This window comes from Sesamum indicum, linkage group LG6, assembly GCF_026168435.1.
Source record: "Sesamum indicum cultivar Baizhima isolate 11 linkage group LG6, ASM2616843v1, whole genome shotgun sequence".
NCBI lineage: Eukaryota > Viridiplantae > Streptophyta > Magnoliopsida > Lamiales > Pedaliaceae > Sesamum > Sesamum indicum.
The window spans coordinates 27,799,662-27,824,368 of NC_142662.1; the positions used below are offsets into that span (position 1 = coordinate 27,799,662).

The 24,707-nt window shown below is 38.6% G+C and overlaps 4 protein-coding genes and 1 non-coding gene across 9 annotated transcripts; 4 read left to right on the top strand and 1 right to left on the bottom strand.

Annotated features, from left to right (window-relative positions):
- Positions 1-16: 16 nt before the first annotated feature.
- Positions 17-2,208, top strand: LOC105162997 (tolB protein-like protein). The gene has a single exon (XM_011081188.3). The coding sequence runs from the start codon at positions 17-19 to the stop codon at positions 1,994-1,996; it is 1,980 nt and encodes a 659-aa protein (XP_011079490.1). The 3' UTR covers positions 1,997-2,208.
- A 1,459-nt stretch (positions 2,209-3,667) lies between these two features.
- LOC105162995 (RING/U-box superfamily protein) lies at positions 3,668-8,140 on the top strand. The gene is made up of 7 exons (XM_011081187.3): positions 3,668-4,099; positions 4,404-4,706; positions 5,260-5,468; positions 5,556-5,604; positions 5,682-5,771; positions 5,865-5,927; positions 6,176-8,140. The coding sequence occupies exons 1-7, from the start codon at positions 3,932-3,934 to the stop codon at positions 7,847-7,849; spliced, it is 2,556 nt and encodes an 851-aa protein (XP_011079489.1). The 5' UTR covers positions 3,668-3,931; the 3' UTR covers positions 7,850-8,140.
- A 359-nt stretch (positions 8,141-8,499) lies between these two features.
- On the bottom strand, positions 8,500-9,873 carry LOC105163340 (autophagy-related protein 8i). The gene is made up of 5 exons (XM_011081653.3): positions 9,714-9,873; positions 9,553-9,608; positions 9,266-9,318; positions 8,869-8,987; positions 8,500-8,791 (listed from the first exon to the last, which is right to left on the bottom strand). The coding sequence occupies exons 1-5, from the start codon at positions 9,757-9,759 to the stop codon at positions 8,703-8,705; spliced, it is 363 nt and encodes a 120-aa protein (XP_011079955.2). The 5' UTR covers positions 9,760-9,873; the 3' UTR covers positions 8,500-8,702.
- Positions 9,874-9,955: 82 nt separating this feature from the next.
- Positions 9,956-10,028, top strand: TRNAF-GAA (transfer RNA phenylalanine (anticodon GAA)). The gene has a single exon. It is a non-coding gene; the product is annotated as a tRNA-Phe (tRNA).
- On the top strand, positions 10,016-24,168 carry LOC105162994 (Transducin family protein / WD-40 repeat family protein). 5 transcript variants are annotated; one of them, XR_016065973.1, is made up of 21 exons: positions 10,016-10,284; positions 10,388-10,680; positions 10,770-10,887; positions 11,309-11,391; positions 12,205-12,419; positions 12,523-12,646; positions 13,627-13,709; positions 14,046-14,252; positions 15,150-15,506; positions 15,896-16,067; positions 16,348-16,536; positions 16,769-16,978; positions 17,275-17,367; positions 18,326-18,540; positions 18,678-19,253; positions 19,342-19,422; positions 19,627-19,712; positions 20,613-21,374; positions 22,471-22,621; positions 22,710-23,579; positions 23,755-24,168. XR_016065973.1 is itself a non-coding variant. In XM_011081186.3 (21 exons), exons 1-20 carry the CDS (start codon positions 10,164-10,166, stop codon positions 22,792-22,794), a joined length of 4,221 nt encoding a protein of 1,406 aa, XP_011079488.1. In that variant the 5' UTR covers positions 10,016-10,163; the 3' UTR covers positions 22,795-22,840; positions 23,755-24,168. The 5 variants fall into 5 exon arrangements, 3 of the variants coding, with proteins under 3 accessions (XP_011079488.1, XP_011079487.1, XP_088737930.1); XR_016065974.1 differs by having other exon boundaries at positions 23,790-24,168; XM_011081186.3 differs by having other exon boundaries at positions 22,710-22,840.
- Positions 24,169-24,707: the final 539 nt, after the last annotated feature.

Sequence of the window (24,707 nt, forward strand, 5' to 3'; positions counted from 1 at the left end):
ACCACCCACTGCTTTTATGGAACCCACTGGAACTATTGTCTTCACCTCCGTCGGCAGACCCTATTACGGATTCGATCTTTTCTCCCTCCAGCTCCCTTCCAATTTGGATGCCTCCTTGCTTGATTTCAGCTCCGAGCACCCCCTCACCGACGGTATATCCATCAATTTTAACGGCCAGTTTGTTGATGAGGGCAAGACTCTTGTTTATATCTCCGAGAGAACGGGGTCCGCCAGGATTTTCTTGAATTCACCTGGAAACGCGAATCCCCAACTACTCCATTCTCCACCCGAAAGCCTCTTCCATGATCGTCCTCTTATCAAGAACCACCGCCTCTACTTCATTTCGGCTCATGAACCGCCGGAGAAGCCCTTAAGGAGCTGGTCCGCTCTTTACTCCACCCGCCTCCATGAGAAGACAGCTGTTCGGCTAACACCTTACGGTTCTGTTGATTACAGCCCAGCCATCTCACACTCTGGGAACCTTATTGCCGTGGCTTCGTATGGCCCTCGATCTTGGAGCGGTGAATTCCATGATCTCCAAACGGATATTGTCGTTTTTCAGGAATCCGACCCGACCACGCGTGTTGTAGTGTGCCAGCACGGCGGCTGGCCTACGTGGTCCGGGGACTCTACCCTGTATTTCCATCGCCAATCCGATGATGGATGGTGGTGCATCTTCAGAGCTGAATTACCGGACAATATTTTCGCATCCCCTGGCGGATTACTTGCACCCATTCGTGTCACTCCGCCCGGTGTTCACTGCTTCACGCCTGCAGCTATGCACAACAGCAAAAGAATCGTCGTAGCTACTAGACGAAAGGGCAAGAATTATCGCCACATTGAGATTTTCGATGTTGAGTCTCACAAGTTCTATCCGGTGACAGAGCTGCTCAACCCCAATTTCCACCATTACAATCCGTTTGTTTCTCCAGAATCTACTTTTCTTGGTTATCATCGATTCAGAGGGGAGGGAGCCCCTGGCGAATCCACGATTCCACACCTTGACCCGGTGACTAGTCCAGTTCAAGGGCTTCGCATGCTCAGGCTCAATGGTTCTTTCCCTGCCTTTTCACCCTCGGGTGATCTTATAGTATTCAATCGTGATTTTGATCTGAATCCGGGCCTCAGAATTGTCAGAGCTGATGGTTCGAATCGCTGGACATTGTTTGAGGATCGCACAGCCTTTTATAATGCGTGGAGCCCGGCTGATGAAAATGTCATCTTCACGTCTATCGGGCCTATCTTTCAGTCGCCGAGAGCAAGTGTACAGATTGCTCGAGTCACGTTTGATCCGGAGCATCTATCAAATGATCGTGATAAGATCCCTGTGGATATCAAAATTCTGACAAAAGAAGAGACGGGTAACAATGGCTTTCCTTCTTGCTCGCCCGATGGGAAATCTGTTGTATTCCGGTCAGGACGTTCGGGGCACAAAAATCTGTACATAGTTGATGCAATTAAGGGGGAGGTTGAGGGTGGAATCCGTCAACTTACGGAAGGGCCATGGATTGATACAATGCCGAGCTGGTCACCCAATGGGGAACTGATTGCATTCTCTTCAAATCGACACAACCCGGATAATGTGGATGCATTTGGAATATACTTGATCAAACCAGACGGCACAGGTCTTAGGAGAGTTAAAGTGGCCGAATTTGAAGAAGAGCGGGAGAGGCTAAACCATGTGTGCTTCAGTGGAGATGGAGAGTGGCTGCTATTTGCGGCAAATTTGGGTGGAGTGACGGTGGAGCCAGTGGCGCTTCCGAACCATTTCCAGCCATACGGGGACTTGTACTTAGTGAGGTTGGATGGGAGTGGTTTGCGGAGACTGACATGGAATGGATACGAGAATGGGACGCCGGCATGGCACCCAAACAGAGTGTTGGGAGGAGCTGAGGAGCTAAAATTGTGTGGATTGTCTTTGGGAGGAGGGAAGAAGGGGGAGGAGGAATTGAAGGGGCAATTTGATGAACCCTTGTGGATCAAATGTGATTTCTGAACTTAGCATGCCAGTGTTAGTGCCATTATTATGTTGTATTAAGTGGTAGAAGTAGTAATGATAACAATAAAATGGGGAATGCTGGAAGCATATTCTGCTATACAAGGAAAAAGTGCTTGTTGATGTCCGGTGTGGTTGTTGAAGTTGTCTGTAATTTGCATGTTTTCAATTTCCTCATAATAATTAGCGTGTTGAAGGCAATATTCTCAACACATCATCGTCTTATACATGAACATGATTGAATTGTTTGACAAGAAGCATGAGTTTGTGGTGAGTTGTCTCATTCCCTTAACCCAAAAACTAAAACAATCTCAGCTCGATTGTTTGCAGTTCCAATACAATTCTAGCTCCAACAAAATTTTGGAAAAAATTACAAATCTTGTCTATTTTTTTTTTAATTATTGATAGACTATCATTATTATTGTTATTCAACTACTATAAACCAACCAGCAAACATTTTGTTGCCTTTGAAGTTTTGTACGACTGCATAAAAGTTTATTATTTCAACCTGCTCATATTTTTCTCATCAAAAAGAAAAATTATCTCAAACAAATTTCACTGCTCTCAATAATAATATATCATGTCACATGTAATTAACCCAATATCTTGTACACTTTACATTAACTATCATCATTATAAAAAAAATCTTTATCTAAACTAAATCACTTCATCTCGTTCTTTTGATTGAAGCGAGATAAGATAAAAATGAAATTATAAGCTATGCCAGTCATCAATCTTCATAAATACTTTGATTTATTTTCAGCCACACAACCACTACCTCAGTTTTCAATTATTTTCTGCCAAATTTGACTAGGATCAAAATCCCTATTTATACATAATTTTTTCATTTATATATTGGTTGATTTTGCGGGGTCTTATTTTGCTTGATCCACAAGTCTTTATTTCTTTGCCTTTATGTTGTGTATTTGGACCCATAAATTTTAAATCCATTCTACTTATTTGGATAATTTTATATATTAAAGTATTTAAAAATTTTCAATTCTCATTTTGAGTTATATTTAATAATATATTTATGGACTTTAAATTCTTTTTAATACAAAATTATGTAAAAGTATTTTTTCAAATCCATCATTTAAATCTAAATTCATTCATCCAAATGAAACCCTATTGAAATTTCAATCTTTCTTTTCCCCAGACAATTAATCTTTGGACCAGGCTCATTAGTATAAATATATATATATATATATTAATCGTTGTGACACATCATTTGTGCGTGCATATAATGAATACATTTTTATATACTTTAAAATATATTTAAAATAAAAATAAAATATATAAATCAATAGATTAAATAAAAATAAAAAAGAAATAAAGAAAAACTAATTTATAAATTAATGTAAAAATTTAGAAAGCTAAATAAAGTAGTTATTTTATCGATTAAAGAACATTTTTTACTTTTAAAAAAATTGGTGCATCGATGTCATTAACCATCGCTTGTAAGCGTATAATACCTTTTATTTTTACATAGTATATATCATGTCATGTATTATATATTTTGATACAAGGGGAATAATAAGAATTGAAGAAGATGGTTGTAATTTATTTTTTTAGTTTTTGAATTTCTATTCGGATTTTAAATCTATAACATACATACATTTGATTGGTTTTCATTCCAAATACGCGAGTTATGTATTTCACCACATTCACTCAGTTTAGTCTCACATGACATATTCCTAGCCCCTCTCATTTCACAAATTCTCACATTACATCACAAACCCTAGGAAAACTACAAATAACCCTCCCTGCATACTCCAATTATCACCTTCACCCACAAATCACCGTTTCCACTTTTCAATTATTATACTATTGTTTTCCTTTTCCCCCTAAAAGAAATTGTGCTTTGTCTCTGGAAACCCTAGATTCATCCTCTTCTCCTTACCTGCGGTTACGCATTCGATCCGGTATTTGGAGGCCATGGACGATAGCTGCGCGGTCTGCGCGGAAAGCTTGGAGTGGGTGGCCTACGGAGCTTGCGGCCACAAGGATGTCTGCTCCACTTGCGTCGCTCGCCTCCGATTCATCTGCGATGATCGTCGCTGCTGTATTTGCAAGACCGAAGCCGGCCTCGTTTTTGTCACTAAGGTTCTTTCTTGTGGATTCCAGACTCTTTTTTATCTCTTTGGCCTTGCGCCTATATGCCAAACTATTAGTTAATTGGATTAGATCTTGTTCAGTCCGAGTTTCCGTGTCAAGTTAAGTTGGTTATGGATGCAATTTTAATCATTTACTTCTGTCAGAAGAAAGTGAAAAATATGTCCTATATTTGATTGCATACTCGAGTTTTGCTACAAAGAATCAGGAGAAATTTTCTTTTAGTGATAAAATATTTTTACTGTGCGTTGACATTGTTGGCTGAGTTAGTTTCTACTGTTCTTGGCTGCAATAGGCCTTGGGAGATTACACCAAGACAATCAGTGACTTCTCTCTATTGCCTTCTGAAGTGAAAGAGGGCAGAGTGGGGCAGTACTGGTATCATGAAGACACGCAAGCCCTTTTTGATGATTTGGATCACTACAAGATGATCAAGGCCATGTGCAGGCTTTCTTGCAGTGTATGTGATAAAATGGAGGACCAACTGGATGATGGTTCCAGGAGGAGAGCAAAGTTTAGGAACATTGAGCAGCTAAAGGGTCACCTGTTCCATAAGCATAGGTTGCTTATGTGCAGCCTGTGCTTGGAAGGAAGAAAGGTCCGACATTGCTTTCTTTGATATTCTGTTTCCTTAGGTTTATCTCTTATAGGTAAATTCTAACTGAAATACAGATATTTCATGATCTACACATAGAGGACACACAATGATAAAACTGCTAAGTAACAAGAGGAATATGCTGATTTATATCTGCCTTTGAGACTTAATATTTTGAAATGAGCAGAATATTTTCCAGAATTGTAATAATGCTAGAAACACATTATAACAGTTAAGCCTGTGATCCTAGAATTGATATCTTTTAGATATGCACATTGTCTAAATAACATGCTAAATGTATTCTAGTGCTTGTTTGGGTTCAATAGTTGGATTTGGCAGATAACTTGTCAGTAGCCTGGAACCTGTTTCTGCAGGCCTACTATGAGCATATGGTTGCTTGCAAGATTGATGAATGCACCATAGAATGTCTTGGTTGACGCCCCTCTAATATAGTCTTTTCTAAAAGCTAAATGCCTAATGGTGACTTCTCATCAATCTTTATGACAAGGAGTTCTGGTAGATGCAATGACCCGACAAGATGTTATTGGATTTTCAGGTTTTCATTTGTGAGCAAAAGTTGTATACTAGATCACAGCTGACGCAACATATAAATACGGGTGATTCAGAGGTGGATGGAAGTGAAAGTGAAAGAGGTGGCTTCACTGGGCATCCCATGTGTGAATTCTGCCGAACACCATTTTATGGGGACAATGAGCTTTATACACATATGTCTACTGAACATTATACTTGTCATATATGTCAAAGGTATTGAGTTCATTTTTCGGTTGAGAATACAAAACGAGTTAACTGGTCCCACATGGAATGGGGAATAATGTTATCCTTTATGTGCAGGCAGCATCCAGGACAATATGAGTACTACAAGAATTATGATGACCTGGAGGTAGAGCATTATAGAGCCTATTATCTGGAGTTTTCATTTGATTTTCCTTATTACTTGAAATAACTTGTCTTTCTCAGATGCACTTCCGTCGAGATCATTTCCTATGTGAGGATGAGGGATGTCTTGGCAAAAAGTTCATTGTCTTCCAGTCTGAAGCTGAATTGAAGGTTAGCTATTAGCACATGTGCTGAGAATAGGTTTGTTCTGTTTGTATTGTTTCATACTGGTTGATCCTTTTCTTTTTCTTGTGTGTGTCTCAGAGGCACAATACTTTGGAGCATGGAGGGCGCATGTCCCGTTCAAAGCGCAGTGCTGCTCTTCAGGCATGTTTCTCCACCTGTAACCCATAAGCTGACTTCACAATAAACATGTTCCTTTGTCATTTCATCTTTCTACTTATTTCCTCCTTTCCCTGAGTTTGTTCTATGGGGTTGGGAGGTGGGGGTTGAGGGTAAACGGTCACCCCTTTTCATTTGGAGGGCATACATCTCTCATTCAAATTGACCATCTATGTTTGCTTCCATTTTTCCGTAATGGCATGATGATGTTCACTTGTCTGTAATTTGTGTAGATACCAACCAGTTTCCGTTACAGACGAAGTAGTGAGCAAGAGAATCGTCGTGGAAGAGCGCGCACATTCCTGCGGGATCCTTCGGATAGTGAACTTTCTTTAGCGATCCAAGCAAGTCTTGAGACTGCAAGTGCTGCACCATCTAGTAGTCGGGCTACCACTGATCATGCAGAAGTTACTGATGTTGAATCACTTATTCCACCTCTTGAGTCTATAGGCATCACAGACTCTGAGCCACCTTCAAGGTACCTGCAAGCGCTGTCTCAAAGATCAAGAAGTGGAGCACTTGGAGAATCTTCATTTCCTCCACTGCCAGTGGCTTCTTCAAGTAATCAGAATTCTAATCCTGATGTTCCCAAGAAAACTATGGCTGCACATCTCCGCCACCAAGGCAACAGGAAGGCTAATACCTCAAGTTCAGCTCCTGCTTGGCCTGCAGCTAGTCGCACACCTGCACAGCCAGTTATTAACCCTCATGGTTGGCCGTCAATAAATGCTGTTTCTGGATCAGCATCTAGTTCTGGACAAAGCAGAGCGGCAGCTGAAGTTGGACCTGCGTCATCTAGTTATTTAACTTCTGCTCAGGCTCGGCCGGCATCTAATTCATCTTTTGCTGGTTCTTTAGTTTCATCGAGGACTTCTGGAAGCAAAGGCCGGATCAGTCATTCGTCATCAGCACCTAATCTTTCTGAACGGGAATTTCTTGAGTCTTCAAGCTCTGATTTCCCTCCAGTTTCAGCAGCACAGACACTCAAGTCACCTGCAGCTGACCAGGCTTTGAAGAATGTAGATGATGTTCATACAGCAAACAAATCTCTGGTGGAGAAAATGCGTGTTGCTTTAGGATTTAATGAAGACAAATTCACTGCTTTCAAAGACATATCTGGTGAATACCGCCAAGGGTCTATGGATGCCGAGACATATCTAGCATATGTGGAGCAGTTTGGTTTGTCTCATCTTGTTCCAGAGATGGCTAGACTACTACCTAATGCTCAGAAGCAGAAAGAGCTGATTGAGGCCTACAATGTTAATATCGCATACAATGCTTCGAATGGTTGGAGTAATGGCATAAAAGATGGTGATGGGAGTTCCAGAAAAGGGAAAGGCAAATCTGTAGATGCGGGTAAAGGCGAGTCTGTAGATGCGGGTAAAGGCGAGTCTGTAGATGCTGGAAACAGCACCATTAGAAACAACATAGCTGATAATGTTATCAGCACTGTCAAAGAACTACAATCAAGCTTCAGAGTTTCAGAAGAAGAGGTTGAAGTGTTGTCAAAGGATGGATATCGAGGTGGCAGGGGCAAATCGAAAGCTGTGGTTGGTGATTCACTACTAGGATCTAGTGGACCTGGTGAATCTACAAAATTGAAGAACCAGAATGAGTCATTATCTGCTGGTGGTGGAGCTAATCAAAACTCAGGTAATGGTGATGGGAAAAGTAAGCAAAGGAAGAAAACCTCAAAATTTCACAGAGTTCGCCTTGGTGATGGCTCTGTTGAAGCACTCTTGCATCAAAAGAATACCGACCCTGATCCGGATCCTGGTCCAAATTTAAAGGAATCCTCTTCTGTTGGGCCAAATAATCCTAGTGAAAGTTTGCCTGCTCGTGGGGTGTGGAGAAATGGTGGAGGTCAGAAGCTATTTGCATTGACTTCAAAAGGGCCTAAAAACTGAATCTGGACGAGGGAATGAGTTGACAATTTGTAGAAACTTATATCAACCATCTGCTCATGTTCAGTCTTCTTTATTCCGAGCTGGGCTGGTTTTTTTTGATTGGTTTGCCTTGGTGTATCAGTGCGGAGGGGAGAAAGGCTTTTGCCCGGACTGCTTTGATGAAGTTTTGATTGATTCTGGTTCATATACTTGTATTTTTTATTTAAGCAAAATATTTGGAGGTACTCACACAACGATGGAAATAATGATCTTTCATCTTTATACCAGATGTTCTTGCGTTATTGGTCCTAACATTCTTGATGTCTACTTGTGCTTCTGGTATGTACAGTACGGAATTCTGTGCCGGCTTTATGGAAGATTTCCCCTAAACTGAGTTCAGTAGGCTTAAGCGTTTAGAAAGAGCAATGACAATATAATCAGCTTTTCAATAGGAACCGCCTAATTGCGCATATGAAAGGGAATGAGTTAAAGCATTTGGTTTTCTCGTTCTAAGTGCAGCGGACAGGTCATTACAAGGTTCAAGTCAAGTCTTGCATGCCTCTACAATATGATCAAAAGCTGTCTTGACATGTTACTAATATATGTTTCTATCACTTAACTATTGAACAAAGCAAAGCAAGGATGGAAACAAGGGACGGGAGCACAGTCGCTATCACGGCAATTATAAAGTATTAAGTAACTGCAGCAAACAATTTCGGTTTACAATCCATTCCAATAACATAAAACACATAGATTGAGTAGTATTTACAGTGGGCTGATCAATATACAAACGATGTGACAACATAGATGATATATGGGGCAGAAATTTGGAGCAAGAGAAAATAATCAGGCGATGGGACATGGAGTTGTGAAGTCAGCCAAAGGTTTTCTCACTGCTGTAGCACATATACAGGAAGCCGTCTTCATCCTTAAATGAGTCGTAAACAGACTCAATCAAGCTCGCTGGCAAAAGAAGAAACGGGACAGAAAATAAGTTGGGAGTATTTCTAGAAATTAACGAGATGTTCATTCTTACATACATGTCTGTGGTAATGTGTTCTTGACAAACACAAAGAGAGCTTTCCCAGGAGCCAGATGGAGTCTGCCACTGAGGATGTGGATAAATTGGCCAACAGACATATCACGAGGTACTAGGAATCTGTTGCCACCCACATTACCAAAAACAAAGAAACAAAATATATCAACTCCACTCCTGCCTGAGTAATAAATACATACATTCATCAATACTAATAATACTAAACCATGGGAAGAAGCTTAACAACTAACCTAAATCCAGGGATAGAAATGAAAGCAATACATACATACATACAAGGAAATTCGCATATTTCAGTAAGAAGCAGAATGTGAGCTCTCGGAATAAGTAAGTTGAAATGAAAAGACAAATAAAATTTAAATAAATAAATAAAAAAGACTCACTTCTTCTTCTCCATCTCAGGAAGGTCAGATTTTGTATACCTTTCAGCCACAACCTGTAACAGACTCAACCAAACCACTAAATCATTAATTACATGCAAAAGTTACCGTTGCACACACAACCAAAGTTACCGTTGCCCACACAACCAACGTTACCGTTGCCCGGAAAAGGTGTGCGTTATATACAGCAGGCAATTAGCCGTTGAAGGCATGTAAGGAAAGTAGTTCACCTTTTATTTGGGATCACATATGCAATCAAGAAATCCGTTTGTTTGTTTGTTTATACTTACAGGGACTCGATCGGGGTACTTGGCAATAATCTCCTGTGATTCTTGCACTCTTTCCTCTGTAATTCAGTAGGTGTTAATCCAATTAGCATTTCTATCCAGAAAGAAATCCGTCATTCGGATGGTGCCCTAAAGGAAAAGACAAGGGAGACAAAGGCACGTACCCAAACAGAACTCTTCCTTGAAGGCTTTGGTCTTGGCTTTGCCCATCTTCGATTCTTCTCCCGATCACGACTCGGAGTCAGCAAACCACCGGAGAAGACAAGACTGGAGAATTTCAGATGATTGAATTTCGAGGGCCGACGCTGCCGTACTGTACTTCCCAATATAAATTAAAAGTAACTTGTGATCCAAATTTTCCTTTGACCCAGTAATATACAATAATTTTCGCCGCCTGGTATCACAGGCGGGGATAGCTCAGTTGGGAGAGCGTCAGACTGAAGATCTGAAGGTCGCGTGTTCGATCCACGCTCACCGCATAAAATATTCATCTTTTTTATCATTCGTCTTCTACCAATTCTTTTTTACTTCTTAAACCCCTCTACAATGCAAAACCTTCAGCACACCATACCTCGCTACCTTGTCCTTGTCCGCGGAAACTTGTAGCCGCGGCCATGAGAGTGTCGGAGCAAAGTCAGTGGCAGCTCCTCCCTCAGCAGTATCTTGGAGAAATCTCAGCTCTCTGTTTCCTCCGTCTTCCCGCTTATCTCTGTTCTCTCCCTCTCCTCCTCGCTGGTTCTTTCCCGAACCCCTACATACACACACACACACACACACACTTGTGATTGATCCCAAACTTATGATGACTTCATATTAACCTTGTATTTTCATCCCACAGGTACTGGTTCGCAGATTCTGGTGTATGATTTGGTGAGTGGAAAAATAATAAGGTTGTTTCCAGTCTTTGAAGGGATTCGTGTCCATGGGATCTCTGTGGAGCATTTTCACAAACCGCTGCCGGGTTCTGCTCTTGCTTTCCGGATTGCTGTCTTTGGGGAAAGGAGAGTGAAACTTTTTAACTTGCAAATTGAATCTGATAGCTTACAGAAACCTTTTCTGGATACGGGATTGACTCTTATCCACTCGCTGCCCAAATTTGGCCATTGGGTTTTGGATGTTTGCTTCTTGAAGGTGTCAATTCTTGCAATATCACTAATGCGTTATTAGTTAATTTATCTTCGGCCAGAGTAGTTTCTTTTCTTTTCTCTTTTCAATTGTAGTTGAACGGTGCAACTTCAAATGAGGATGCGTGTCATCTTGCCATTGGATGTAGCGACAATTCCATATACTTCTGGGATATTTTGAGATGTGACATATTTTCTGAAGTTAAATGTGCAGGTAAGATGTTGTTCATCTGCCATTCCTTTTACCTTTGAGATATGATTTTATAAAGTGCTCTACTAGAGCAGGAAGCAGTTAGAACGTACTAAGATTGCCTATGAACATAGAATTTTTGGATAAAGTGCAAAAAAGGAGTGTCTGCAAGAGCTGGCCATATATGACTTTCAATGACAATGTTATTGTCTTTCCTTTTTTTTTTTTTTTCCCTGTTTCTTCTTGAGTACCCATTTTGTTATTCTTAGATTGCGCAATTTTTGCAGCAAAAAATTATATTTGAAGTTTTGCCAGAAACATTGAATTTGTAGTTGATTAGTTTCTGTATATAGCATGCTAGATGTTATACCTTACATATATCTCTTACCTAGCAAAAACGGTTTGATGGCTTACTGCGTGTATTCCTCTACCACGCAATTCTTAGAGAGGTGCCTATTATACTCCATGAGGATGTTGGGAAATGATATTGAATCTCTCCGCATTGCATCTGGTACTATCTTCAATGAGGTAACTTATACACATTCTTAGTGTTCAACTTGTCCCTGCTACTCAGTCACTCCTCTCCGTATGGGTAGTCAAAGCTTTTATTTCAATGAAATTCTTACTGTTGTTTTACTTGTCTTATTCTTTTGGCTGCTACTAATTTAGAAGTAAATGTGTTAAGTTCTCTCATTCATCTCAGTAGATTAACAGGATATAATACCTTCTACTTTGAAATTTCGTAAATGGTTATGTACTTAACTTTAGATTGTATATCAAAAGCCCTGCTATTTAAATATTGGATGTATAGAGTTATGTTTGTACATGCAAATTATGTTAACCTCTGAAGACGACTCAGCTTCCACTGTGTATAAAAAGACAATGCTGTAAACATTTCCTTGTAATAGGTAAGTTGATTTTCTCAAAGACTTGTAATTGATACTAGATAGAGCAGAGTGAAATATGATGATGCACAACATGTATGCATAATTTTTGTCCCGATCCATGTGTTACCCTGATGTGTTATTGCCTACTTGCTCCAGTAGTAATGTGTCTGCTTGTCCATATGGTATGACATCAATATCTGTCGTCTGTATCTGATTCTTAGTTATTATTAGGTTTTCTTAATGAATTGGCACTTTGCTATATTCTGGCTTTCCTGGAATTCAGGAGATCTACCTCATGTTTCTCCAACTGCGGACCTAGTGCATGCTTACATTATTTCTGAAATCCTTTGCTGTGATCACCAGAAAATGGCTGTGGCTTAGAAGTTTCTAATTTCAATTTTTCCACGCGAAAATTGAATTTTGATGAAGCTGAAGAATGTCTTTGTTTTGGCAGATTGTTGTTTGGAAAGTGGTTCATCAGAATCATTCTACAAGGCTTAGTAGTAATGAGGAAGACCATGTACCATTAACTAGTAATGAGAACTTTATTCCTGGTTCCAAGTACAAGGATGCTCTTATAAGTAGGCTTGTAGGCCATGAAGGTTCAGTGTTCCGCATCGCGTGGTTCTCTAACGGAATGAAGCTTGTCACTGTTTCTGATGATCGTAGGTAGGTCATATTCATCTATTCACGTTATTAGCTGACTTACTAAAGAACCAAAAAATACTTGATTCATAGCTCTTCATGGTATGTCATTTCTTGATTAGTTCAGTGCTCGTATTTGGGAGGTTCAGGCTGACAAAGGAGTTTCATGCAAGGATAGGGTCAATCACTTGGCAGGCCCTGTTCTATTTGGACACAGTGCCAGAATTTGGGACTGCTGTATATATGACTCTGTAAGCTTGCTTCATAACTTTATTATGCTTTTGTATGTATGTTAGTGTATACATGTATATTGGATGGGGATAAGCTTGGCTTGTACTCCGGTAACCTTAGTCCATGCTCCTCCTCTTTGATTTTTCTTTATCGACCAGGATCTATGTTACATTGATTTTCTCGTGGCTGGTATCGCCTCTATGTGCACCATAATTCTTTGTTTTTGTTCTTTTATCATCTTGTAAGGTGAGGTAGACATGCTACTCTTACTGTAGTAGTCTGACCAAATCCATCATGGCTTAGCTGATTGCCATAACTCAACTGGAAGAAAGGGAAGAACAAAAAGAGCCCCTCAGTCTAAGTCTCTTGGTTTTGCTTGTACTATCATGTGTTCAACTTATTTTCAATATGTTTTTGGATTTGTTAAGAAGAATATTTCATTCATGCTTTAGTTTGACCTCAAATAATTCTATGTGTCCTAAGTCTTTTCCAGCTGGTAATTTTGAAATTGGAATCTCCTCAAAAGTATCCATTCCTTGTGGCAATTAGGATTGCTCTAGCAAATACTACTACCTGCCAAAGCTTGACGTGATGTCTAGCAATAACCTCTAGTAGTGGTCAGATTTGCCCAATTTAGTCTGGTTAAATCCAGAAAGTGCTCTCTCCAATTGATAAAAACTTGAAATCAGGGAGCTGGCATAACTCTTAGCTGAGAGTAAATAACTATGAGCTTAATGGTGTATTCATGCACGCATGTTAACTTACTCATAAAGCAAGTTGCTCCTGGCTGGATTCTGGTTGCACATTACCTGTGCTTGCCTTGTCAGCTTCTGGAAACTGTTCTTTATTTCCAGTCATTTTTAAATTTGATATTGTGTTTGCTTGTGTTCTGCAACAAAGCATGTTTTGTGTGTATGTGTTTTTGATACACTTTGCAGATAAGCACAAAGAAACTGGATTTTGCTTTATTAACTGATTATTGGCTTGTTGAACTGCTCAGCTAATTATCACTGCCGGTGAGGACTGTACATGCCGTGTTTGGGATCATGATGGCAGAGAACTTAATGTGATCAAGGAGCACATGTAAGCTGTGAAAGTTTCACCAAGATGTGGATGTTATAGATACCTATTCTTGGATGTCTCTATTTGTTTTGCATGTATCACTGTATCAGTTAACTAATTCAGTTTGTAAAGGTTTTTGCCGAAGAACTTTATTTCCACATTCATTTGGTGAAATATCATTTGCATCCTGCTCTGAAATATTTCAGTTTGTGCATAGGAATTGGCTTCTTCTTGGTAAATCTTTCATTTTCGTTATATATGGTGAAAGTGATATCTTAGACCTTCAACTTGGTTATTCACTCAATGCTTCATTTCTGAATCTCACAGTTAAAATTTCAATGTTGTTATTTTCTGCAGTGGGAGGGGTGTATGGCGATGTTTGTATGATCCCTGCTCTTCACTTCTTGTCACTGCTGGTTTTGATTCTGCGATAAAGCTTCACCAGATTTATACATCTTCTAAGGAATTAGAAGAAACCACTGTGTCTGAAGATTTCAGTGACAGAAAGGAACTTTTTGCTCTTTCTTTACCCAATTTGTCAGGGCGTGGTGGGCTCATGGACAGGTATCTTCGCATGAATACCGTAAATCATTTGGAAAATTTGAAAAATCAATTGAAACCATACATTGTTGTTTATGTTCTCAAGTATAATCACACACTTGCAACAACAGTATGCAGATATCCTAAACCACGGTTGCCCCACTTTCATCACTTTCTCATTGCTTTCCCAGATACCTTTATTTGTGTTGTTAGTAGTGCCAAAAGATGGGTTTGATGAGGCATTAGTAGTTTGTTCGTGCTGTTCCTCAGTACTATAATAATGTAAGTAGACATAAACCTTTTCACGTTTCTGTTGATGTAGTATAACAAGTGATCATGAGAATACAAGTCTCGAGGTCTCAGTTTTATCTGATGTGTGTTACTTTTCTGCATGCTGATATTATTTGATGAGATTTTTACTTCCTCTGGGCCTCTGGCTGCATTAAAATGTTTTTGTATACACACTTCTTGTTTGTTGTTATTTTTGCTTAGTACAGAAATATATAGGTCTCCCTTATTTTAGAGGTGAAAAATATTAGAGATCGACAATGCCTCATGCACGGGGGGCTACCTTGCATAATTCTTACTCTGGGGCTACCTTTGATGGTCTGTGCACTTTTGTATTTGACATTGGAGTGAATGGTGGAAAAAATACAAAGTATGAACCATATGTGACGAAGGTAAGAACTCTAGAATTGGGTAAATTGACTTGATGAACCTGACTGGTGTGGGTTTAGATTTGTGGATGTCTTTATGTGCAAAGTTTCTTTTTTCCTTTCTGAGTAAGTACGTGTTATGGAGTTTGTAAAATATTTTATCAGTTTACTTATTATTATTATTTTTAATTTGTATGTCTATTGTACTGTTACTCTATTCTGCCTACTTGCTTCAGGGTTTCTGACCCCTCAAGCACTCTTGCAGCAAAAGTGAATATGTCCGCTGTGTACACTTCTCACGTGAAGATTCTCTATATGTGGCTACCAACAATGGCTACTTGTACCATGCAAGTCTATTTAATAGTGAGGCCGTGAAATGGACGGAACTTGCCCGCATCAGTGTGGAAGCACCAATCATTTGTATGGACTTATTGTCAAAATTTTCCTACCCCTCTGGTGGACTTGAAGATTGGATTGCTGTTGGAGATGGTAAAGGGAGAATGACAATCATCCTAGTTGTTGGAACTGGTGGGAGCCCCAAGGTTGAATTTACTTTCACTTGGGCAGCTGAAAAGGAGAGGCATCTCTTGGGCGCTTATTGGTGCAAGTCACTGGAAAATAGGTAGTAGATAGGTGCCAAACAACAATATTTGTAGTGATGTTCCAGTGTCAACTTACACAATTAAGGATTTGATCACAACTACATTAAGATTACTTGAAATTAATTACTCGAATACTCTACATATCTAGGTTTTCCTTTCTTTAGCCGGTTGTCTTATGTTAGGACACTAACTGAGAACTATGTTACATATAAATCAACTCAAGGAAACCATTAACCCATCGGCCATATGTCAGATTAACCCTTTACATATAAATTGCTCATTTTTTTTGCATATCCCACATATAAGAGGTCATGAATTGTCATTTTACTATATGTAATTCATGGTTTTACTGCTAGTACACACGTATCTCTATATTCTTTATCATATTTTCTGGTGATTCTGCATGCAGGTTCATCTTCACTTCTGATCCTTGTGGCAGATTGAAGCTATGGAAGTTATGCGACAATTTGCATTCTGCTTCTCTCATTGGTAGAGGAAGCTCTGATGTATCCTTAATTGCAGAATATGCTTCATGCTTTGGAATGCGGATAATGTGTGTGGATGCTTCATTTGATGCAGAGGTGAATATCTTTAACATTATATTTTCTCTTAGTCTCTTTCTTTGGATTATTTTTCTTATTGAGAACAGTTCCTGCACTAAAACTAGCAGACATTCTGTGAATACGGTAAATAAGATGAGGCAATGTTCTGAATCTTAAAATGCAGATGCCTAGTTTGAAAGTTTTTTGCTTACCACTTGTCATAATGAAGTGCATGATTTCACAGTAGAAGCCTGTGAAGATTATAAGTAGTTTTGTTGATATGAACTACCATATATGACTCAAATTTATTTGTCTACAGTTGCTGGTATGTGGGGATATTCGTGGTAATCTCCTACTATTTTCTTTGCCAAGAGGGCTACTCTGCGCTACTGTTGTTGCTGCAGAAGTAAAAGAATATCCAGTGAATTATTTCAAAGGTGCTCATGGAGTATCCAGTGTGAGCAGTGTTTCTATTTGTAGTCCTTCTGATCAAGTTGAAATACGCTCGGTATGAGATCAATCCTGAAAGTCTTGATTGTGTAATTTGTAATTTCAATATTCACTCCCTTCTCCAGCGATGCTTAAATAACAAATAACTACAATGAAACGGCCATATAAACTAATAAAGAAAATATGCTTCCCTTGCTTGTAATGTATCAAGATATTATGCAAATTTGTCTTTCTAGCACATGGCAACTTAATCCAAAGTTTGTCCATCTAATCACAAACCCTACCCACAGACGGGAGCAGATGGATGCATATGCTACTTGCAGCACAACAGAGATATGCTTAATTTGGAATTTATAGGGATGAAGCAAGTAAAAGAATTAAGTGCAATCCGGTCTGTCTTCACCACCACTGACCATTCTGATGATTCTGCTGTTGGAAACTATGCAGTTGGTTTTGCATCAGCAAATTTCATAATATGGAATTTAACTACAGGGACAAAGGTGCTCTCTCTCCTCTCCCCCTCTTTTATCTGTCTGTCTATCTATCAACGGAAAGACCAAGATTATTGTCGCTTAAATATTATTTATCAGAAAAATAGATTCGAGTTTTCTGAGCAGTCTATCATCTTTTAGCCAGACTTAGGTTAAGTTATTTATGTCAAGTTAGTGCAGAGGAGGCTTATATTTTCCTCATCAAGCTGGAAGGTTAAGTTCCTTAGCACAAGTGTACATCAATTTTGACTATATGTCTGAATGTTCACGTGATCTTACTATGCATGTCGGGATGTTTGCCAAAGGTGCTAGACATTACATGTGGTGGTTGGCGACGTCCTCATTCATATTATCTTGGTGACTTGCCAGAGATGATGAACTGTTTTTCTTTTGTTAAGGTATATTCTCAAGTTTCCTTTATGCCTATTCTTTAATATCAAATTTAGATATTTTTACCTTTCTCTAGTTGTTGAAAATATAGTCTGATGCCTGAGTGGAGAGTCTTTTAAAGAGCAAATGTTTATCCAGGATATCTACTAAGATGAGATTAGAGATGGTTGTCCATATTCATTAGTCACCTAAAACAAGGTCCTTTATCATCTAGTCACTTGGGAATGAAAGGTTGAAAAATATCTTATTTCCATATTTTTAACAAGTATGATGCATCATCTGAGAAACTCATTATTTTAAAGCAGGTGTTTATCCAAGATGTCACTTAAATGGGTTTAGAGATGGGTGTCTGTATTCACTAATCACTTAAAAGGTCAGCGATCTAATCAGTTGGGAATGAGAGTTTAAGAAAGACCACGTTCCCTGTCTACAAGTGTGATGCATCATCTGAGGAACTCATTATTTTAAAGCAAGTGTTTATCCAAGATGTCACTTAAATGGGTTTAGAGATGGGTGTCTGTATTCACTAATCACTTAAAAGGTCAGCGATCTAATCAGTTGGGAATGAGAGTTTAAAAAAGACCACGTTCCCTGTCTACAGTTGTGATGCATCATCTGAGGAACTCATTACTTTATTTTTTGATATGATTTTGCCTCTTTATTTTATCAGATGAGAACTGAATTCCCCAACTTCTTATATAGGAGTAAAGTTTATTGGGATCTGATGTTAGTGATTGGGACATGGCATTTTTTCCTAGCACATGCTTGGTTAATTGCTATTCTTCCTTTAAGATAAAAGCATCTCTTAAAGATCTTATACTGCTACTTCTGAGGGTACAATGTAGTCGGGATTTCAGATGCAAGCAACAGTGACGTGATTATCATTTTCATACCATTGAGTTTATCATTTTTGTAGTATTTTACCCCACATATGATAGCATGCAATCTCACCATCCCTTCTGGCAGGATGATGTCATATATATTCATAGGCACTGGGTACCAGAAAGTGATAGGCAGATATATCCTCGGAATCTGCATGTGCAGTTTCATGGCAGGGAGGTACATTCCCTATGCTTTATCTGTGGAGATTCATTGTGTAGTTCAGATGAAGATCAGGGATTGGTTTCTGGATCTAGTTGGATTGCAACTGGTTGTGAAGATGGAACCGTCCGATTAACTAGGTAGTTAATTTTTTTCCCTTGTTTACTAGGGAAAAATCTGACATAAACCTGGGGCAATGTGGCTTGTAGTCTTTAAATTCTATAATTCACCTTGCACTTCTATCCTTCTCAAAGTAATGGTGCAGTAAAATTTTCAGGTATAAACCAGGCATGGAGAATTGGCTGTCTTCCCAACATCTCGGGGAACATGTTGGTGGATCTGCTGTACGATCAGTATGCTCTGTGTCAAAGATGCATATATTTGTGCCTGAATCCAGTGGCATGCCTAATGTAGTCTATAGACAAAATGGAACCTTCGAGGATAGAGATCCTTTTATTTTGATATCTGTTGGAGCAAAACGGGTTGTTACTGCATGGAAACAAATGATTATCATGAGCAACAAAGGAGTGGACTCTGTGTGCAGAGAGACAGACAAGAAAAATGAAAATAACATGACAGGTCCATCTACTGAGACCATGCCTTCATTCTCTTTCCAGTGGCTCTCCACTGATATGCCATTCAAACACACTAGTTATGTGAAAAGAAAATACACCAAAGAAGTCCTTGAAACAGATGAAGATCTTAGCACGAGAACATCAGATTCTGTTCCTATTGAACTGCTTTCTTCAAGGTGCAGGAAGAAGGAAGCAAACTTGTGTCCAGAAGATGATCTTGAAAATGACTGGAGATACCTAGATGTTACTGCTTTTCTTGTTAAAGAATATGGCTCAAGGTCCGTTCAAGTTACAGTTAGTTCTTATTTTCGTTTCGCCTTTCATTGAAGTGCTGTTAATGCATTGGTGAAAGTGTTTCTTCTGTAGGATATCTGTCTGTTTTGTTATTGTTGCTTGTTCAGATGCTACAGTCACACTGAGGGCTCTTGTGTTGCCTTTCCGGCTTTGGTAAGTGTTGCATTGTCCAAGAATTCATTTCAAGAGGATTTCAGACTGTTACAATATTATAATATAGCATTCCTTTTCTCTTGTCTATTACATTACCATAGAATAGTTAGTCTGTTTCTCTTCTCTAATAAAGGTCACAAATGGGAATCTTTTGGTAATTAATTTTCCCTTGCCCAATATCTCTCCATCTCAACTTCATGGCAGGTGCGATGTTGCCTTATTGGCTCCCTTGTCATCACCTGTGCTAGCTCTGCAGCATGTTGTCATTCCTAAGGTTTTGCCATCTAATGGTTAGTATCATAATATGTTGAGAATTTGAGATATAATTTCAACAATTTGGAAATTAATTTCTGTAAACAATAAATCTGGTTTTGTCATCACTTTTGATTGATGCTTTGGACAACTTTCTGTAAACAAAACTGCAGTTTTTCGGTTTTGGTTCATCTACTTGCACTGAGCTTTATATCTTAATATAATATCACAGAACACCTGTAATACACTATTAATACAATTTATATTATTGTTTTATTCATAAGTTCAACTTCAAGTTCATTGCTTCTAGAATGGCTCAATAGTACATGTTACTGAAGATACAGCACTATGTTTGGATTCATGTTCATTTTCAATAGAATAATTTTTGGAAAATGATTTGAAAAGATTCTTCAGGGAATGTGTTAAGATGAAATGGGTTTTGATTACTTAGGTCAAAGTGTGATGGGTTGAGTTTGATTGGCATTTCATTCTGAGAAAACACATGTTTGTATTCTTGATTTGAGAAAAGTAAAGAAATACTCCGTAAATAGAGTGTAAGCTTTCGAAAAATACGCTGTAGGCTTTGAGAATATAGCTTTTTGGGGGGGATATTCTCAGGTCAATTTCAGAAAATGAGGAGACAAACACATTTTCAGACTGGAAATGTAAACTTTGATAAAGGAAACCCCCATGCAAATGGCATGGAATTGTGAAGAAACTCATGACCTCTATCTTGGACTTTGTGATGCAGAATGATCAAATCCATAGAGTACACATTTACTTCGAGTGTTGCCAATACTTTCAGTATGATCATAATTTCACATTTTGGCCTTGTTCAATTGAATTATTTCTTCAACTTGAAAAATGCAACATAGCGACTATCCATTTCTTGTTATCTGGATCTTTCTTGATGTTTTATAGTTGTTCCTCAATACCAGGAAACATACAAACTGGAAGTCTTTACTTGGCAATTACTGGATCTACTGATGGAAGTATTGGAATCTGGGATCTGACCAAATGTGTTGAAAACTTTATGCGGCAAATATCAGGCCTTCAAATGGAAAACTGCATGGAATTACAGAAACGGCCACGCACTGGTAGAGGAAGCCAAGGGGGGCGATGGTGGCGGTCTATAGGCAGTCACAGTGCAAAGAAGAAACCACACAATAGCGATTTGATTGGAAAAACTCAAACTGGTTTATACTATGTTGGAAGAACAGAATCTGACAATAAAATGGAAAACCATGTGCAAGGAACATTTGAAACATCTCTTTCTGGAAAAAGTAATGCTCAGGTTCCTTTCCAAGTCGACAATCAGGCTTCATTTGTTTCCGTAAGAAAAAAGGATGATTTATCACCAGAAGCTAGTGTATTGGTAGCTATGCATGTCTTAGGTAATGTACACCAGTCTGGGGTCAATTGCCTTAATGTCTCAGATGTTCAGGACCTTAGATCAGCTGACTCTAGGTTCTCCTTCTATGTTATAAGTGGAGGCGACGATCAGGCAATTAATTGTCTCCGATGTGATTTGAAAATAAATCCTGTGCTAGAGACCTGTCCGAATATGTCCATGAAAATTCATTGCACCACTCTGCCAGTGGCTGCAAACAACTACAATGGCCATTGTCTGATCAAAAACCATCAGATGCAGTTCTATAATGTGGATAAAATCATCTCGGCTCACAGCTCTGCTGTCAAAGGTACTTTTGACCAGTATTTGTTTCCAATTCTCATCTGTTTTTCTACGCTTTCCGTAAATTGAGAGGAACTTGAGTTCATGAAGGATGAAGTATAAGGAACTCTGCACGTTTGCTATTTTTCCCTAGTAATTTAATTTGTTTGTCCAGTAATATTTGACATGTTCATCTGAACTTCCTTTTGATTATGATTAATATTCGAAAAGGTTTCTTCTTGTTACAAGATGTAGTGTTGCTTGTGGTTGTGTATTTCATATATTGTGATGCAAAATGTGGTGTTGGAACAGAAGTTAGCTATTTCATATTTTATGATGCATAGGTGTCGTTCAATCTCTGTATTACAAGTAGGCCTCGTGTCAACGGGTGGGTGTCGACCTACCCGGACCCGGACCCGGACCCAACAAATATGCATAACAATTTTTTCATCCCTACGCATACCCTGCCCTATAAAATACTCATAGGGTCTTAGCCAAATTATATCCAAAAGAATTGGGTAGGGTTTAGGTCTTACCCATTTGAGACCCATTTGTTTTTCTTTTTTCTTTTACAATATGTTTTTAAAAAAATCTAAAATTTGAAATTTACATTAAAGGCAAATAATGTATGTTACTAAATTAACTAATTATGGATCAATATGAAAAGCTCTAGCATATCTGGTCAAAATTTCAATACGTAATTAATATAAGTAAAATATGTAATGAAATGATTATATTATTTAATTTTTTAAATATTAAATAAATTAGTCGATTGATTTACTAAAAGTTTACAAAATTCAATAATTTTAAATTAATATATAAGTGAACATCTTTGGGATTAGACTATACCAATACTGATGGGTATTTTAGAGTATTAGACCCTACTCATACCCACTCATTTAATTTTATGGGTCTAGGGTAGAGTAGGGTAGGGTCTTCTACCCATTGGTTAGGGTATTGGTGTGGGTATGAACAAAGTAATGCCTACCCATTGACAAGCCTAATTACAAGTATTGGTTTCCTGACTTGTGATAGTCTTGAGCAACATCCTCTTCTTCCTTTGGCTTGGGAGAAAGTAAAATGGATGCTGACAAATGATATCTTGTTTCCTTTTTGAATCAAAGGAGTATGGACGGATGGGATTTGGGTTTTCTCTGTTGGTCTTGATCAGCGTGTCCGGTGTTGGAAACTTGGTAATGATAGATTATCTGAGTTTGCCCATTTAATCATTAGTGTGCCGGAGCCAGAAGCATTGGATGTTAGAACCTGTGGCAGGTGAGTGAAATTATTTATAGTTGTGATAGTTTTGTTTTTTCTCCTCACCTTCCTTACTGTGTCCTCCGTTGTTTGTTTGTCCATTCAGAAATCATTATCAGATTGCAGTTGCTGGAAGAGGGATGCAGATGATTGAATTCTGCCCATCCAATGGGATGAGTAGTGTAAAATAGAAGCTTCTTTCTGGGGAATTTCTAATATGTGGGCTAGATCATTATTGTAAGAGATTCTACCCTCTTTTAAACAATGAACGATCTGCTCTTTTGGTAAAGTTCAGAATTTTGTTGGCTGTGTTCTTGTATTTTCTAGCAAAATTCAAGGCATGTTCTTTGTCCAAGATGACCTTATTCGCTGTTATCTCTCTCTCTGTTTTCTTTCCTTGACATGCAGTTATCTAGGGTCCCTCTCTCTCTCTCTCTGTTTTCTTTCCTTGACATGCAGTTATCTAGGGTCCCAGTGAAGGTTTTAGTTATAGGAAATGCTGAATTCTATCAATTCATTGAAATTGCTGATGCAGTTTACCTTTACTATGTTCACCTTGTAGTTGTGTTTTAATACCACAGTAATCTATACTGTACTGCTTTAAATTGCTCCTGTTTCTTGGTGGTCATTTTAAGCATGAAACAAATAAGCTGTAATATGAACTGCCAGTATTTGGGAATCAATGTTTAATATTTTCATGCTCATATAAAAGAGACAACTCTAATTGCAGATAAGAAGTTGTTACAGAACCCGTTCCTCTTTATGCACTATTTAATAATATATGTATTGGGTATCAATTCTCGTGAAGTAGTTCTGCTACATTTTCTGTTATTTCCATTTGGTGCAATTAACAGTTAGTGACACAACTATAAAGGCAAACAAATCTTCTATTTTGACTTTGCTTCCTAAGTCATCCTTGGCTGAATACCTGCGGCGGAAGGAATTAACTTGAAAGGCTAGAAACCTCTTGTACAAGGTATATTGAATGCATGAAAATATCAAAGCTTATGAGATTATCTGGACTGGCATTGTGTGTGGAGCATATTTGACTAGTTGAGCATCATAATGTGATGTTCAAACATGAAATTCAAGGAATAGCATAATCTCTTTCTTTTTTGATTGGGATTTCTTCACCTTGTTGGTTATTATAGGATCAATCAAGTTATTGCTCTCACCATGGTTGCAGAGTTATAATTGCAACGGTGCACATGGAAAGCAACTGGTTTCCAAATATGTTCACCATGATCTGGGCCTTGCGTTGAGGATGATTTGGAATCAGTAGCATTCTTAGTGTGGAGTTTGGGTAGAGTGCACTCGATGATAGCCCCATTGAGCGGCCAATGCTTGGAGATCAGATGGAGAGCCCCCAAGTGGGTGTTTGTGAGAGGAGAGAGGATCCAATGGATGTGTGAGGGTTTTACATTTTATAATTGAAGCCTTGAAATTGAATGTGAATTGAGGCTGACGAGCCATCTCCTATAACTGGACCAAGAGTTTTGCATGTCCCCAAGCTTTTGGAAGTTGGTCACCTTCGAATGGGTTTATGCACATCTCTTTTTGTAGTATTTGCTTCCAATGTTGGGTGGCAGACCAAAACTCAAGTGCCGACTGCTACTGGTGATTGTCCTTTTGTCTTCTTAGATGTTTCATTTTTTATCAGAAAACCAATCTGACCAATAAAGATAATCATAGAATTATCAAATATAACTGAGAAAACTTATGGAATATGTCTACGATGCAAAACATAATTGATTAAAGAAAATGAAAATAACCAAAGATAATTGCAAAACCTAGCATATGGCACTAATAACTTCATTAATGGCTGCTAAATGCTATGTTATGCATTCGTTGTTGTACAGGGTCACATCTAAGATTATGTTTCTTTCTTTTTCCCACTTTGACAGGCCAATTTTGGAGATGGGGTGAGCTGGTGTCTGGTTTTATGATTTAGCATATAATTACATATACTCATTAAAATCCCAGAAGATGTTGGTCTGGTCTGAAATCCAAGGAGTAGATGTTCAGAGTTGTTTTCTGAGCGCAACTGTAGGAGTTTGTGTTTTACAACTCCTTTTGTTTTGTGAAGCTAATTAGATATGGGGCA